The sequence below is a fragment of the Oreochromis niloticus genome, linkage group LG20 (assembly GCF_001858045.2).
Source record: "Oreochromis niloticus isolate F11D_XX linkage group LG20, O_niloticus_UMD_NMBU, whole genome shotgun sequence".
Taxonomy (NCBI): Eukaryota; Metazoa; Chordata; class Actinopteri; order Cichliformes; family Cichlidae; genus Oreochromis; species Oreochromis niloticus.
Window position 1 is genome coordinate 28,673,886 of NC_031984.2, and position 16,865 is coordinate 28,690,750.

Here is a 16,865-nt window from a genome sequence, read left to right on the forward strand (position 1 = left end):
GTGCTAAACAAGAAGAGTTCCCAGATGGTGCAGTGGACACATGTGTGACTCCTGTGATTAAAGCATCTTTCTTTCAGCTTAACGAGTGAACCGTCACCTCGTTCAAACACACGTTAAAGTCCGTTTGGCTCGACTCCACCGAACAGAGGCAGCACACAGCTAACATGAACAGTGCAGTGAATCCTGCTTGTGCCGTGATATTCAGGACTGCAAACCGAGCAGCATCACTGACTTTCAGCTTGTTGTGTTTGTGGATATATGACTGACTTTAATTGTCCATAAAATCATCACATTCTCTGTAAAATTAAGGCTATTGAGCGGCGTATATTTTAAAGTAAAGGCTTTAAAACCAAGTTAGTACTAACATTGCTAATGTTTTAATGTTCTTCATTATTAAACATTTGCACATAAATAAGTAACATAATATTCAGTACTTACTTTTAAAGGTTTACTGTTTTGCCGCCCGGCTTCCGCCGTTTTTTTCGGCAAAATTATCCACACCCACCGCCGCGCTATGAAGTCTGGGATATGTTGGGCCATGAAGTCTACACCGACCCATCCTTAAAATCCAGGGAAATGAAGGACGCATTTGAAGGCCGCATAGACCCTGTGCACGAGAAAACGCTAACTTCCTGTTTTAAGACCGGATGTAGGGTTGTACATTTCCGGTAACTTTATTTTGCGGTCAATCGCTACTGCGAAGGTGGACTCCAAAATCATGTCCAAAATACGGAAAATGGAGAGATCGCGTTAAGTTACAAAGAGCAGGAGGTGGGAACACTCATCATTGCTGTGTCATAAAAAAATCAAATGATCAGTTTTGACGTTTGAAGCGTGTAGATCGATTGGTTGTTTACATTACTCAACACAAGCAAACCTGCATTACAAAATCAGAATCATCCACATTCAGAAGCACATCTCTGTATAGTGACAGTTCTTATGATTTAAAGAGGGAAATGTCCAGTATTCAAACTACAGGTTAACAAGAGTCAAAGCCAAATATCAGCTGGTCAAGTGCACACCTCCACAGCATGTCAACAAACCGTGAAAAAAAGCCACAGGATATAAAAAATACATGAATGATTGCTGGTAAGGGTCTCTATATATTAGTATTTACGAAGGGTATGTTGTGACTTATCTTCACAATTACAGTGGTCCCTCGCTAAAACTCGCCAGAGGGAGTGTTCGCCCAGGGCGCCAAACAGGCTAGGACCACCACTGAAAGTCACCCACATTATTATAGCATTTCATGAATTAATAATTAATTGCCCAATAAAATATTCACCAGTAAATGAATTTACAAATTCATTTTAATATATTCTATTTATTAAGGCATCAGTAAAGCAATTTATTATTTGATAATTCATTGTTCAATAAAAACAGGAGGTAAATCTTTCTAAATGAAAAGCAATTTACAGCAAAAGATTGAAACACTCAATAAAAAACTAATTTAAGAAAGTATTTCCAAATTAAAATGTTAAAAACAGATTTTCCAAATTTTTACAGAATAAAATGTAAGATAGAAATAAGTAAATGAATTCCTCAATTTAATTAGGAATACAAACTTTTCTGAAATCAAAAATAATGCTTGTTTCCCTTTTCGATTCATTCTCTTTTCCTATTAGCTATTGGATTACCCTCTCCAATGAGGAAATCCCACTCTTACTTCACAGTATGTTGGACGTAAGCAATCAATGTCCAGTATGTTGCAATAACTAGCATTTAAGCTTAGGCATCAAAGGTTTGGTAAAATAATATGAGTACTAACAAGTTGTGTAGGGTCACGTTAGGATTGCACAACTCTGCTATGGCTAATTGGCGTTGTTTTATTCACAAAGACCAAAAGAGTCATGGAAAGGTTACATGGAGAAGCTAATCAAATAGATTATCCTATAATAATAAGATCATTGATTTATTGTTTAGACTCAACATACTGCTGAGGAGGTCAGGGTTTCCAAAATAGAGAAGTTAATCCAATAGCCAATCCAATAGCTAAGGAACAGAAATGGAATTAAAAATGAGGGATGGCATCATCATTTTAAATGTCAGAAAGGTTTGTCTTTCAGTTTTTAACTCCATTGACCTGTTTCTCTTATTAAATTGTATTTTTTAAACTATTTTGAAAATCTGTTTTTACATTTTTAATTTCAAGCTGTTTTTTTAATAAGTATTTCATATATTTGTCTGTAAACCCTTTTTCAGTTAGAGATATTTCATATGTATTAATAGTTTGTAGAAAATATGTATTTTTAATGTCTATTGATTGATCAAATAATGAATTACTTTGTTAATTACGGTGGCTGGGAAGTGCAAAGCGCAAGAAATTAAAAATCCGCAAGAAATTAAAAAACCGCAACAAATTAAAAATCCACAACAAAATAAAAAACCGCAACAAATTAAAAATCCACAACAAATTAAAAGAGAACATTAAAAAAGGAATTTAATAATTAATGTTTTATTGCAGATTCAATTATGAATTCATGGCATGCTTTATTTCGATGTGCGCTATGCTCCACGCTTCAAAGAAGAAACATTAAGATAAACACTCCAAACCATGCGGTGGCGCTAAAGCACAGATTCAAAGAAGAAGCGAAAATTAACGAAGAAGAAAAGGGACACTTGGGTTTTGAGTTTATTTAGCAGAAAGCGAGACAATTCAATAAAGTGAACGATATATAGACTGATTAAAAATGGCCGGGACGGCTTCAGTAGCTGGAGAAGTGTTTGTAGATGCTCTGCCATATTTCGACCAAGGTTACGATGCGGCAGGTGTGAGAGAAGCGGTGAGTAAACGGGCAGTTCAACCACAGCGTGTTAGCTAACCATGCTACATGCCACACTGCAATGTTTCAGCGGACACTATAAGTTTGATTTCTGAAGCTGGGTAATGTGCTCTGTTAACCAGACGCATGTCAGGACAGTGTCTTTATTATGTAGATTAAATGAAATCTTGAAAAACCCCTTCTTTATATTTTATTAGATAAAAAAGCGAAATAGATGTATAGATTCATTGAATAATTTCTTCCCTTTTCTCATTTTTAAGAATTGGTTCTTGACAGCTACCCTTCTACTGAGATAATTTCTCGTGAAGTGAACAGTAGATGGGTCAAATGATGGTCCAGATGTGTATCTCAGGTCCGGTGTCAGGTCTCTGCTATATTTTTCTAATTTCTGAAAGACATGACTTTCAGATACAGTAGATGGTTCTTAGGTCTGCCACTTCTTGTTTTGTTCAATTTCTTCAAATTTCACAACAGGCAGAGAAATACGAAATTTCCATTTAACAGCTCTTTGGCAATCAACTTGTTGACCCAAAACAGTATTTTATGGATTCTATCGGGGTTTTTCTTTGTATTTTTTATTTTTATTTTGTAGATTTAACAAAAGAAATGGGGGGAAAAATTAGATGTTATTGTAAGAGGCTGCTGGTGACAAAGTATCTAAAGATACAATTTAAGTTGGGTTTTCTCACTGAAAACTAGTGAGAAAGCAGCCCGTGTCCAAAGAAAACGTTTGAAAGATCTTCACAAAGCCTGAGAGCTGTTGCTTCAGACAACTTTTAAAAAAATGACCAAGAAACAAATGAGGGGTAGCTCAAGACTTTTGCACATTGATATATATTTGTGTCAGTGTTTTCAATAATTTCTTCGTAGTCATTACTAAACACTTCACTGATCAAGACATTTTCCCTGGATCCTCAGTTTGCTCTCATCACATCTAAGGTAGACAGATTACTGCCGTTTGTGTCATGCAGCTCTGCAGTCTGTAGTAAGAGCAGCTATTGCAACAGTCACACCAAAGTGGCATAACAGGAGAGCTGACAACAAAAAAGCACTCTGACACTCCCACGGCAGTGTGTGCAGCATCATTTGGCAAAAAAACAGTTACTCATTCAGCACTTGATGATTTTTCTTAAATCTGACAAAAATATGAGGGTGTTTATTGCCTATGTTTGGATTTTATCCTCTTAGTATGTGAGCGGTATTTAATGTTTTCTTGATTTGCTGTAAGTTGGAGTCCATTAGACTAGAACAGTTTTACAGCAACATTTATTTTTCTTCTCAAATTCTTCTCTCAACTTGCAGCTCAATGACTCAGTGACTGTACTTGTCCAGTCATTGATCTCCTTCATGCTCAAGAATAATATTGCATTTGTCAAAAGTTGTTGCAGTAGAATATTTTAATATGGTAGCAATGGGAATGTTTGATTTTTCACTAGTCCCAGTCTGTTATCAGAAGTTATGTGCGCTAAAGGTCTGTTTCATTTTTCCATGTTTATGAAAAAAAGAGAAGTGTACCTTTTAACCAATAAATATTGGCCCACAGTTTCTAAACTGATGAATTCCTAATTAAAAGGCTGAACCTCAAAGTGTTTCAGTGGTCGAGTAACAAGAAGTGAATTGTGCAACTCTAATGCAATTCATTTCAAGTGAATTTCCCAGTGGCTGCAAAATATTCCCCGTGCCAAACACGAATCCTGTTTCCTCCTTCAGGCAGCAGCGTTGGTCGAAGAAGAGACGAGAAGATACCGACCTACAAAAAACTACCTGAGCTACCTGCCTACTCCTGATTTCTCTGCTTTTGAGGTGATGAACTCATCAGTTTAAAACCTTCTTAGTGGTTTCAGCTGTTGACAAGGAAATAACGGCACTTCTTCTTTGTTCTCACCCCCTTCAGACAGAAATAATGAGGAATGAATTTGAGCGGTTGGCAGCTCGGCAGCCGATGGAGCTCCTGAGTATGAAGAGGTAAATCCTGCCAGCTGTAAGAGCCTGGTGGTAGCTTAGCTGCAAGTTGAGCTTTTTGCTTATTTGTCACAGAGGAAGAGAGATGAGTTCATATCGTCAACCTACTACACTGCTTCTAAGTTCTTTCTAGGCTGTTCACCCATTCACTGATTTACACTGTAAAGTTATGTTTTTAATGCAGTGTAGTCTCAGGGCCCAAAGATCACAACCATTCATTTAAAGTTTGTCAAGGACGATGCAAAATGTGGTTCTTAAATTGTTGATCTGCTGTTGTGCAGTCCTGTGAGTTTTTGTCCAAAGCTTCAGCTGTTGGTCACATTTGACTTAAGAATATTTTCGTATACAGAGGTGTTCATGGTCAGCTCAGTGACTGCAAGATGCCCAGGCCCTGTGGCTGCAAAACAAGCAAAAATCCACCGTGCTTGACAGTTGATGTGAGACACTTGTGCTGATGTGCTGTGTTTGGTTTTCTGTTCAAAAGACTTTGTTACAGAAGTGTTTTGGTTTGTTCAAATGCAACTTTTTCTAATTTTACTGTCATAAACTTTAACATTTAACATGCTAATCGAGGCCTGTAGAGTCTGAGATGTAGTCCCTGGTCATTTTGCAGTTTCTCTGAGCATTTCACGATCTGACCTTGTGTTACAAGTTGCTAGGACTGTAGCATCGTTATAACAAACTGACAAAACTTCAGCTTTTAAAGAGGTGCTCACAGGTGCTGATGATCAGTTAATAAATTACATTTGATTGGCATGATCTGGCTGCTACAGTCATAATTCATATGGAAGCAGAATGGATGTACTTAGTTTTTCACAGGATTTCATAGATTCTTGTGAAAAAAAAAAAAACTGTTTTTATATGACTTGCTTTTTCAGTAGTAGCTATATCCCTCCCCTTCTTTAATTACACAACTGTTCAAGTCACATGGCACATGATACATGATTCTGGCACCACATTAAAAAAAAAAGAAAGAAAAAAATAGAAATTCAACATTTTATGTGGCACTTAAATGATGTCCACATTTTCGGACAGGCCAGTTAACTCAGCTCTTGTTGTTGTTGTTTTTCTAAATGTACATTGTGGATAGTATTCCAACATATTTGGAATACTGCGTGGTAACTGTATTTTTCTGCTTTTTCTTCTGCCTTCATTTCTGATTTATTGGTTCGCATGTTAAAGTTTAACCCTCTGCTGTAAAAGGCTGATTGGGTATTATCGTCACCCGGACAGGCAGCGTGGACACCTAAGTTTGTGAATGCAATAACTAAAGAATAGCAGCTGCAGACGATACCATAGGTGCATCTACTAAAAAATCTCAGACGAATTCTCGGTGACCTCAACCTCAACTTCAGAGGTCAAGTTTTCTGAAAACTTTGTGAGAGCGATAATTGAAGAACACAACAATGTAGGATTTTCAAGTTGATACCATCGGCGTGTTGATATCGTGGCTCAGGGGATTGGGAAGCTCATCTGTAACCGGAAGGTTGCTGGTTCGATCCCCCTGCTCTCTCTGTCCTGGTCGTTGTGTCCTTGGGCAAGACACTTTACCCTACCGCCTACTGGTGTTGGCCAGAGGGGCCGATGGCGCGATATGGCAGCCTCGCTTCTGTCAGTCTGCCCCAGGGCAGCTGTGGCTGCAACTGTAGCTTGCCTCCACCAGTGTGTGAATGTGAGAGTGAATGAATAGTGGAATTGTAAAGCGCTTTGGGTGCCTAGAAGCGCTATGTAAATGCAATCCATTATTACTAGGCAGAGGTTTAGCACTGCTGATCACCAGTATTTTAATAAATGTTTTCCTCATTGAGGTATGAGTTGCCGGCGCCCTCATCAGGACAGAAGAATGACATTACAGCGTGGCAGGAGTGCGTGAACAACTCGATGGCCCAGCTGGAGCACCAGGCGGTCCGTATCGAGAACCTGGAACTCATGTCGCAGTATGGAACCAACGCATGGAAGGCCTACAACGAGTGCGTACAGTCTCGAGATCCAGTCTGCACAGTGTTGATGTCTGTGGGGAAATACTGCTAACACGTGTCGTGTTTGTTTTTTTTCTTCAGCAACTTGGCCTTCATGATTGAGATGGCACAAAAGGAACTTCACAAATTCAGGTGAGTTCATTGCCTCAAAACTTTTTTGTTCCAAAACACGGTGTTTAACGTGTTTTAATATTTACCTGTTTGTGTGTTTGTTCTGCCACACAGGAAGCAAATTCAGGATTTGAACTGGCAACGTAAGAACGATCAGTTGGGAGCAGGAGCCAAACTCAGAGAGCTGGAGTCTAAGTATGTAGTTGGAAGAGTTTATGTTTTTATCACTGACGCGTGGAAGTTTCCCTTCTGTTTTAACATGTGTATTTGTGTCCTCAACAGCTGGGTGTCACTGGTCAGTAAGAACTATGAGATCGAGCGGGCAATCGTTCAGCTGGAAAACGAAGTCACTCAACTCCGGCAGCAGCAGGGAGACGAAAACAAGGAGAACATCCGACAGGACTTTTAGGAGCTACTGATCTCTTGGTCAGATCCCATCTTGGCTCATGAGGCTAACAGGACTAAGAAGCAACCTTAGGACTGAAATTTTATTGCCGCGTTACCAATGCGCCCACGAATCTCAATTTGCAGCACACAGTTTACCACTGTACACCTCATTCCAGTGTAAAAACAAGACACAATACATGATCTTTTCACAAACGGAAAGTTGAACACAATAAAACAGCTTTTGTTGCCTCACTTGGTTTGATAGGACAGGCAGCTTAAATATCACATGTGACATTATTTAGTCTGTTGGCTGTAAGTGCTAATGATATTATAGTATTAGCATTTAATATTTCGTCACATGAGCTCATTTTGGAAGTTTACATCAACCTGATTCTTCAAGCTCTCTTCCAACTGAACTGTGTGTTTGGAAAAAATGTACATAGTTTGTCGTTTGAAGCCAGACTCATCTTTATGAGCTCCAGCATGACTTCAATTAATGTAATTTTTTAAAGCGGGTTTTAATAAATGAACTTTTCTTATATTGTAGTGTGAATTTGATTGAACTCTTATTAATCTTTCCCTTTCTTTTTTAAACTTGGTCTGATATCCACTCACTTATTTTGCTGATTATATTTTATTCTAATATAAAATCATAAAACACACCAGTTTCTTCTTTCCTCTAAGGCACCGCAGCCTTAGTTAGCTATATCCTCCTACAAGGGGCACTTGGTGTGCTCGTTTACACAATACTCTTACGGTTCAGTCCCTCAGTTCATGTACTGTTCAGCTGAAGCTAGTAGCTTTAGCACTTCTCCCGTTAAACTAGCTTCCATCTGATTGGCTGCCGCTCACAAACAGAAGAACATCAGGTGAGTTGAGCTGTCTGCCTCAGATGACAATTTTAAGGGGATCTCCTCTCACCAATATCACACACAGGTAATAGAAAAAAGCTGAAACTGAAATAAACGCAGTCTGAATCTGACCTTTTGGCTCTCGGGGGAATACTTGAATTCACGACAGGAAGTAATTTAATAGCTTCCCTTTTTAAACATTCAGTGTACACAAGGTTGAAGGAATATTAAACATAATGAGATTAGGCTAGTTAGTATCCATAATAACATATCAACACATGTATGTCCCTCTATATTAGATTCGTTTATTGGCTGCAGCTTTACTGAGTGCAAGATAATTACGCCTAAGTGCACAAATATCCAGTGACAGACTACTGTTGTTGGCTAACTAAATTACAGCATTATGCACAAATTAGTGGGATCCTTGACAGTGACATGGGGTGGGAAAAGGTCAAGAAACCAAATTAAATTCAGGATTTCTGCATTTGCTTTATAATATCGAGAAGCTTCTGCAAAGGCTTCACAGTGTAGTGGTTTACACATTTTCTTAAGAAGCAAACAATCTCCAGTATGCTTCCTGGAGGAGAGACAAATGTTGAGGTATCCTTTAGCAAGATATTGAACCCCCCGTATCCTCTGATGCACCCGTGTGAGCGTTACACAAAGTAAAGAGAAAAACTACGCTTGTAGTAAAAAGCTCCGAGTAGAAAGGTGATGTGTAAGTGCCCGCACATTTTCTACCCGCTGTGGCGAATAAGGGAGCATCTGTCAGCATCCTTCCTTTGTGTCTGTTAAAATTATGTCATCATTTCTCTTAATGCCATATTAATTTTAAAAAAAAGACAAAGACAAAGTGACTAATACCTTTAAACACATTACTTAATAAAAATGTCAGGAACTTACTTTGACTCATAAACCTCTAATTTGAACAGCACGTCACCCTGGATAGTACATAGCGTACTACCGGGTTCACACAGGAATAAAAAAGGTAAATCTGATTTATTATTATTTATTGCCACGTTCCTTACACACATTGTGTATAACAATCATTTCGTCTGCCCCCCCAATAATGAATCCATTCTTCGATCACAGACAGAACGAACATCAGAATAAACTCATGTCTGTGGCAAATCAAAAAGCCTGGCTGTGCAAGATTGTCTGTGTGGTAGTCATGAAAAGCCCGATGTCCAGAATAGAAAGGAGTTAGATAATGTAGTACTTAGACCACATCTGAGCAGTTTCTACATACACCAACACCAGGAATGGATGGAACCAAATCAAAATCCCAACAGAAATACTGATACTCATGCGCTTTCGCTCATCTCTTACAACATTCGCCCATCTCTCTCACACACACACACCAGCTTACAGGCACCGTTAAACTCTTTGCAAAGATGCTAGAGGGTTCTCCTTAGGAAAAGTTATCCAATGTGACTGAAATTTTGACTATGTGCAAAACTTTGTGGACAGCCACCGGTAGCAAGAGTAGCAGAAGGTATTTTTGGCCATGCTCCAGTCTATATGCTGAGAGTGTTCAGAGCTGGTACTAAAGTAACAGCGTCTGGCAGGTTTTGGTTCTGGTCCTGGCTTCCTTTACTCTGGAGGAACTTCTGTCGATGCCGCTCCTCCTGACGCTTCTTTTTCTCGAGCCGCTGCTGCTCTTTCCTCTGCTTGTTGGAGACCTTGGGGTGACCGAAAAAAACCGAAAAAGTAAGTTATGCTCATTGAGTAAAGTTTAAAACTGCTAAAGCATGACCAATGCTGCAAAAAGATATTTCACAAGTTAAGAACACCAATGTGAATCTATTTCATGTATAATGTGAAGTATAAAATATTGATTTAGCTAGACAGGCTCCTTTATAATGCAAATAATTAGCGTGAAACTTGTGTCGACAACCTTGGATTTTTGAAAGTTGCTGCCCTCTGCTGTCTGGGTGGGATCACTGCAGTGAGCGGCTGCAGCTCTGCAGGCTGAACAGGATCCAGAGGCACACTGCCCCTGGCAGGACTGGCCCACCGCAGAGCCAACAAGCCACTCAGCGTTGATTGTTGCTGCACTCAGTTGAAGTAAGTTCTCCTCATCACCTGAGGCAGAAAAGATATAAACACGCAAATACAATCAGATCTGTTTCTGTTAGTGTCATGCAAACAGTCTCAGTTCAATCCCGGGATATTTATGTGATCAATACAACAACTAGCTGTGAAAAAAATCCAAAGCATTCATGATTCTGAAGATTATGTTGCTTTCCCTCACAGAAGTCTACTTGTTCCACCAGCTAATAATTTAAATGTAACTTCTAACCCTGGATCCCTCGATTCTTGATGGAGCTCAGGATCACGTTGTCCTCCTCTGACGCTGTAGGAGAAGACTTTTTGTGCCTGTCTCTCTGACCATCCCCAAACTCACGCTGCTGTCCATGTGAATTCTGCATATTCTGGGAACAACAACGACAAGAAAAACATCAGAAACAATCTAGTAGAAGACGGTTCATTGGGTGCAGTGTTGACATATAAAGACTGTGCTAGTTGGGAGCTAACTATTCTTTAACTACTGGTCTGGTAGGACACCACACCTCTATGCGGAGCTGAGCAGGACTCTCGGAGTTGTCTCCTATCCGTCTCACGCTGTCATAATGGTCTCCATAGCGGTAGGCAATGTGTAGCTCTCGGCACACCTGCTTCTCTGAACCGTTGATCTGCAACAAAAACACAACATATAAACAGCGTGGTGTGCCACAGAGACATCATATAACAAATTATATTAGCGCACAAGATCAGGAGACATAATTTGAAAGTATCTGCTCCTACCTCCCACAGCGGAGTGTTGAGCTGATGGATAACCACTTTCACCTGTTGACTGCGAGCAAACGCCACAATGGCATCATTGCCAGCAAAAGTACCAGGCTGAGAAAGATTGGCCACTGCAAGGAAAAGAAGCACAGAGCTGTTACTGCCACAACTGCTCTCTTGAACTTTCAACACATGACTCTTAAAGTCTGTCTGTTAAAATGACTAAAGCTGTCCTATTGTATATATTAGTATTTCCACATTTTTAAACTGAAAGATTTAAACTAAGAGATTGTATATTTATTTTGTGACACCCCGTCCCTCCCACAGGCCACTTACATACATCTGTCACCCAGAAGCAATAACCACCAGAGATCACTGAACCTGTGTAACAAGTCCAATCGTGAAATTTCCTCGCTACTAAATATTCCACAGTCGGCGGATGCTGAGGTGCATAGTGCACAGAGGTTGCCAATTTTCTGCAGAGTCAAGCACTACAGACCTCCAAACTTCATGTGGCCTTCAGATTAGCTCAAGAATCATGTGTAGAGTGCTTCATGGAATGGGCTTTATTGGAATGGGCTTTCATGGCAGAGCAGCTGGATTCAAGCACAATACAAAGTGTTGGATGAAGTGGTGCAAATTGAACCACCACTGGACTGTGAACCATTGGAGACATATTCTCTGGAGTGACGAATCACACTTCTCCATCTGGAAATTTGGTGGATGAGTCTGGGTTTGGCAGTTACCATCAGAACAGTATTTGTCTGACTGCATTACGACAAGTGTAAAGTTTGTTGGAGGGGGGATTATGGTGTAGAGTTGTTTTTCAGAAGTTGGGCTTGGCTCTTTACTTTACAAGTCCACACAGACGTGGACCTTGACATGTGTTTGCCTTCTTCCACACAAGTTTGGTGTGAAAGAACTTGACTGGCCTGTACAGAGTCCTGACCTCAACCCAATAGAAAACCTTTGGGATGAATTAGAGCGGACACTGCGAGCCAGGCCTTCTCATCCAATATCAGTGTCTCACCTGACAAATGTATTTCTAGAAGAATGGTCAAAACTGCCGTAAACACTTCTAAACCTTATGGAAAGCCTTCCCAGAAGAGCTGAAGCTGTTACAGCTGTGAGGGATGTGCTGACACCATTTTAAACGCTATGGATTAAGAGTGGGATGTCAGTCAAGTTTGTATAGGTGTGAAGGCAAATACTTTTGGCAATATAGGGTAGGTACCATTATAGATTGTGAATTGCCAATTAGAGTAAGTCTAGCTAATCACATTGTTTTCTTGGCGTATGTAGCCGATGTTACCCGCTTGTTTTTTTGTGTTTTTTCTTACAGTGCTGTGCAAAGGGAACGTCATCCTCAACAAAGGGCTCAAAGTCTTGTCGATGGGATGTCATATAATCAACAGTTTCCTGGCGAAGACGCAGGTGGCCCCGGGAGTGACCCTCTAACTGGTCGCCTAGAGCTCTGAACAGACAATTCCTAAAGGACAAAAGGAAATGACAAATGACTGCCTGTGGTTGAAGGGTTTAATATACAGTCTTTAAAAGTTGTTCAAATTTTTAAATCAAAGAGAGCTGCTCCGCCTGATTTTTTTCCAAGCATTTTTGAGCCCTCATAACTGATTATATAAAGGATAAACACATGGCATTTTTAGGACAGATTTAATACATTTAAGCTCTTTTAAAAACTGCATCCAAATAAATTTAAAACAAGTCCAGGTGCTCCAATCTAAAGCCAGAATCGTGTTTCAAGATATCACCACATGGGATGTGGTGGGCCAAGTTATAGGATATGAACAATCTCCTGTTTACCTACATTGTGATAGTAGCCTCATCTACTAGACACGATTCCCTCTGAGTCAAAACTATTTTTAATACAGCAATAAGCTAATGCAACTTACAGATTCAACACTGGTGTTCACATGTTCACATAATAAGTTCACATAATATTTTGATCACTTTGAAATAAATGAAAAATCAGTTTATGCAGGACCACACAGAGAGAGCAGGTCTGATATTCTGGCTCTTACCCATCTCCAGGGACTTCTCTCAGCTTGAGCCCCAGTGCTTGCAGCTGATTGGAGAAACTGACAAACTCTGCACCTTCATCGCCATCCTGAGGGCGGTTCTTGCGGTCTTTCGCGATGGCCCGGCGTGCTGCCCTTTCATCCCTCTTGCGCTCCAATTCGCTCTTTTTATTGCTCCGCACAGATTTGTGCGTCTGTTTCCTCGACATGTTGGCCGCACTCGTGTCTGCAGGCCTACAACACCACAGTGCGTCTCCCTGTGGCAGTGAGCAGGCACTTCATGAAAGACTACCACACGTCTGCAACCTTTTTTTTTTTTAAATGACAGAGAAATAGTAGTTTGGAGATGACAGGCTAAGGAAAGACATAGTTCTGTTTTTTAAATATTTCAACCAGACGGCATATTAGACCATTCTAGATCAAATAATATGTGACAGGTGTTAATTTTTAAATTACCCTTCCGCATCCTCACTAATGAGTCCTTATGGCTTTCGCCATTCACCCATAGTATCAGTGTTGTTAGTCAAAATATGCTGATGAAAGAATAACAACATATATATATATTTTTTTTCTCCTCTTAAAATTGTGACTTTATATTCCCCAAGAATATTCTATGTTTTTACTATTAATTGTGTGAGTTTTGTTTGTCTTTGCCACTTTATATTTAGCAAATATCTGTTTTTTGGGTTTTTTTTCCTTTTCGTAAGTTTACACATTTATGCTCCTAAGTATAACCACCCAGTGCCATTTTTACCATTACCTTTATTCTTCAGCACAGTCTGAACTCCCTTTGGCAAGCTTTTTTAGTATTTTTTTTTAAGTAGTCTTCAGGAACAGTTTCTTGAAGGACATTCAAAGCTCTTCTTTGGCCAGTACATGACTGATAGTGTTCCCATGTGTGTATTTCTATTGACGTATGCTTTTACAGTGTGGCAGTTTGTTTGGGACCAAAATCTGCCGGTTCCGTTATGTGACTGACAAACTTTCAGACAGTCTGACTGTATGAAAGCAAAATAGAAAGAAATGAGGGGTGGCTCAAGACGTTTTCACAGTAGTGTACCTTTACTTCAAAAGCAGCATACACTTTTTTTTCATTTCTTTAATATATATATATAAATTTGTCAGTATTATCTCAGATAATTTACGACGTTTTTTGACTTTAATTCTGCCAAATACTATTCTGTTTTTTTCTTGAAAATTAACAATTTCAATTTCGAAACTTTCTGGATTTTTCTTTGGAGGCTATCCCCTAACCCGGCTTTGTTTTTTTTTGTTTTTTTCAATCTAATTGAATTTAATTGTTTATTTTTCTTGGCCTGTAAACATACGCCGTGATACACTTTAGAGAACGTCCAATAATTTTTTTTTTTTTTGCTTCCTTTGTTTGTACCGAAGCGAAATAATTTTACTTTGCTTTCTTAAATGTAGCCAATTCGTCAGCAGTATGGAAGTTAACTAATAAACACGTAGAAACTTAAGTGGGTACGAAGTTACTCGCTATCTACTTAGTTCGAACGAAGCGTTTTCGGCGTCAGCTTAGCTGTTAGCTAGCATTAGCGGCTAAGTGCAGAGTACTCAACAGCTGGAGAGATTACATAACAAATCATCTCTTGTCTTTATCACTACATCATGACACACCGAGTAACTTTACATGGTTATCGTGCTGACACTTACCTTTAAAAAACTCTGATTGACGAGATAAACCAGTGTTTGTTTTTATTATGTTCTAGCTCAGAAAAGGAAAGTTGTGATTGTCCGTTTTTGTTTACAACTGAGGTTCCGCGTACGTATATCCGTGTACGTCAAAACGTACGGAAGGAGAAATGGACCAAACCGTAAAGGCGATTAAAAAAGCTTGTTGTAGCAGCAAATTTGCTTCATTTAAACAAAGTAAACAAACAACAAGAAAAAAAAATCAATGGCACGACTCCAGTATCTATCTATTTCTTTCTTTCTATCTCGTGGTCTTCAAATTCACCGCCTTCTGCCTTCTTAATGTCTTCTAAGGCTACTCACAACCTACTCATTTTAATGACTCCACGCAGTTGATGAATATAAGGCGGAGGAGGAGTGGGCTGAACAGCAATAAACAGGATGTTTGCAACGTTAAGAAAAACAAAAACAGACACAGATAAAGAAAATAGCCTCGAGACATAAAACTGCATCACAAAACGAGGAAGTGGAAGCAGTAAAACTTTTTTTTATTTCCAAAAAACGAGACAAGAAAAAACATAAAGGAGCCGTACGTCTCCTGTGATATGTGGCTCTGTGTGTGGAGGGGTTATCGTGGGTAAGTGCTGGAATTGTGTGAACAGATGTAATGGCCTACAGGCTACCCGCGTGCTTGTGCGTGTGCAGCAATCAGCGCCCGTTACCTGAGTGAAACAGAGGAGCCGTCAGCCACGTGTGACTCAAAGGACAACAACTCTGTACTGTATGTGCACGAGCAGTGTGTGTGTGTGTGTGTGTGTGTCAGCAAGGCACATCGTGTTTTAAGATAAGAGTTTCTATTTTTGAGTTGATATTAGAACATCATGTGAAAGAAAGGCCATTTTCAGCTGACTTCACAATTTTAAATTTATGACTGATGGTCTTCTTTTAGAGAGCATACCATCTCTGTCAGCTTCACTGCCTTGCTCAAAGGCTTTTGTGACATGACATAAGGTTGTTTGTATGGATACCATCTGCAAACCGTGGATATGACCCACAAGCCACCGCTTCTTCTTCTTCTTCTTCTTCTTCTTCTTCTCTGTAGTTTGTTGAATTTAAAGTTGATCACCACAGGATCCACTGCTACAAAGAGGGAGCTTGATCATATTATCATTATAGTTGTGTCCTTTTATTTTAATCTAGTTGAAAGTTGATTTACTTGCCTGAAAATGGATGGGATGGCCACTTAAATATTTTTCAGTTGTAGTAAATTTGCATTCAGCTTCATGTTTGCAGCTGCACTCATAAATCAAATCAAATCAAATCACTTTTATTGTCACGTCACATGTGCAGGTACACTGGTACAGTACATGTGAGTGAAATTCTTGTGTGCGAGCTTCACAAGCAACAGAGTTGTGCAATTGTGACCATTGTGACCAATTGTGCATAATTGTGACCATTCAGGCTTCAAGTCCTTTTTTTTTTTTTTTTTACAGTTAAATGTTTACATTACCCCCATTCTACCCCCTGTAGATTTTAATTAGAGCCTGCTACTCTGGTGCCCAGCTTGGCTGCAGTTTCTTCACGAGGGGCGAGGTCGAAATGAAGTAACACTAGCAGGAGTGTGCCTGTGGGTGACAACAGCAGATGTTTTTAAAATCTGCTCCACCAGAGACGAAGGGTATGAGTACAGTGATTATTTTCTTACAGTATTTGTATTTTAGATTTTATTTGGGCATGCATAGAAAATTGGAATACTGTACAACGGTTCAGTCTATTTCACTACTTTACTTGGGATGATTGCTGTCCATGGTGCTGAAACAGCCACCCTTCCCTGGAGTGATTACTTGGTTTTTATGACACATTTTTCTGTCAGTTTGTTGTTTCTCTGGTATACCAGAGAAACAACAAACTGACAGAAATATACCTAGGTTGGCCATACAGACTATTCGGGGAAGTACTTGAGGGATACAGGAAATCTGGATATACATATTTGAGCTGCAGGCTGGGATATGACAGTTATATATTTTCTTTGATTTGATGGTTTGAATACTTGCAAGTTCCACCTCTCATGTCTGTATTCTATATAGCAACTTTAAACTTTTACCATGGAGACAATAAGAGCAGACGCTTTCAAATAATACTTTAAACAGGATATTCACTCAGTGAGCCATGGTCCAAATGTCATTCCACACTGGAACTAGTCTTTGAAACATCTGGCCTTTATTATTTCCACCAGTAGAATATTATCACTATTTTGGAGAAGTTTTGACATTTTCTGAATTTCCACACTTTCCACTGTAGCCTAAATAAGTA

The 16,865-nt window shown here is 39.4% G+C and overlaps 2 protein-coding genes across 3 annotated transcripts; one reads left to right on the forward strand and one right to left on the reverse strand.

Annotated features, from left to right (window-relative positions):
• The first annotated feature begins 2,564 nt into the window (after positions 1-2,564).
• Positions 2,565-7,763, forward strand: bcas2 (BCAS2 pre-mRNA processing factor). Its single transcript, XM_003449151.5, has 7 exons — positions 2,565-2,783; positions 4,494-4,586; positions 4,678-4,748; positions 6,554-6,715; positions 6,806-6,856; positions 6,950-7,030; positions 7,118-7,763. The coding sequence occupies exons 1-7, from the start codon at positions 2,691-2,693 to the stop codon at positions 7,242-7,244; spliced, it is 678 nt and encodes a 225-aa protein (XP_003449199.1). The 5' UTR covers positions 2,565-2,690; the 3' UTR covers positions 7,245-7,763.
• A 790-nt stretch (positions 7,764-8,553) lies between these two features.
• On the reverse strand, positions 8,554-15,148 carry otud3 (OTU deubiquitinase 3). 2 transcript variants are annotated; one of them, XM_003449127.5, is made up of 8 exons: positions 14,574-15,148; positions 12,903-13,156; positions 12,204-12,352; positions 10,882-10,994; positions 10,647-10,769; positions 10,376-10,508; positions 9,971-10,158; positions 8,554-9,755 (listed from the first exon to the last, which is right to left on the reverse strand). In XM_003449127.5, the coding sequence occupies exons 2-8, from the start codon at positions 13,106-13,108 to the stop codon at positions 9,591-9,593; spliced, it is 1,077 nt and encodes a 358-aa protein (XP_003449175.1). In that variant the 5' UTR covers positions 13,109-13,156; positions 14,574-15,148; the 3' UTR covers positions 8,554-9,590. The 2 variants fall into 2 exon arrangements, with proteins under 2 accessions (XP_003449175.1, XP_005454160.1); XM_005454103.4 differs by having other exon boundaries at positions 12,903-13,205.
• Between the last annotated feature and the right edge of the window lie 1,717 nt (positions 15,149-16,865).

Coding starts and splice junctions, on each gene's coding strand:
- bcas2 (XM_003449151.5), top strand. CDS start 2,691: ATGGCCGGGACGGCTTCAGTAGCTGGAGAAGTGTTTGTAGATGCTCTG. Junction 4,587..4,677: donor CTGATTTCTCTGCTTTTGAG/GTGATGAACTCA, acceptor CACCCCCTTCAG/ACAGAAATAATGAGGAATGA. Junction 4,749..6,553: donor GAGCTCCTGAGTATGAAGAG/GTAAATCCTGCC, acceptor TTCCTCATTGAG/GTATGAGTTGCCGGCGCCCT.
- otud3 (XM_003449127.5), bottom strand. CDS start 13,108: ATGTCGAGGAAACAGACGCACAAATCTGTGCGGAGCAATAAAAAGAGC. Junction 12,353..12,902: donor AGAGAAGTCCCTGGAGATGG/GTAAGAGCCAGA, acceptor TTTGTCCTTTAG/GAATTGTCTGTTCAGAGCTC. Junction 10,995..12,203: donor CGTTCCCTTTGCACAGCACT/GTAAGAAAAAAC, acceptor TTTTCCTTGCAG/TGGCCAATCTTTCTCAGCCT.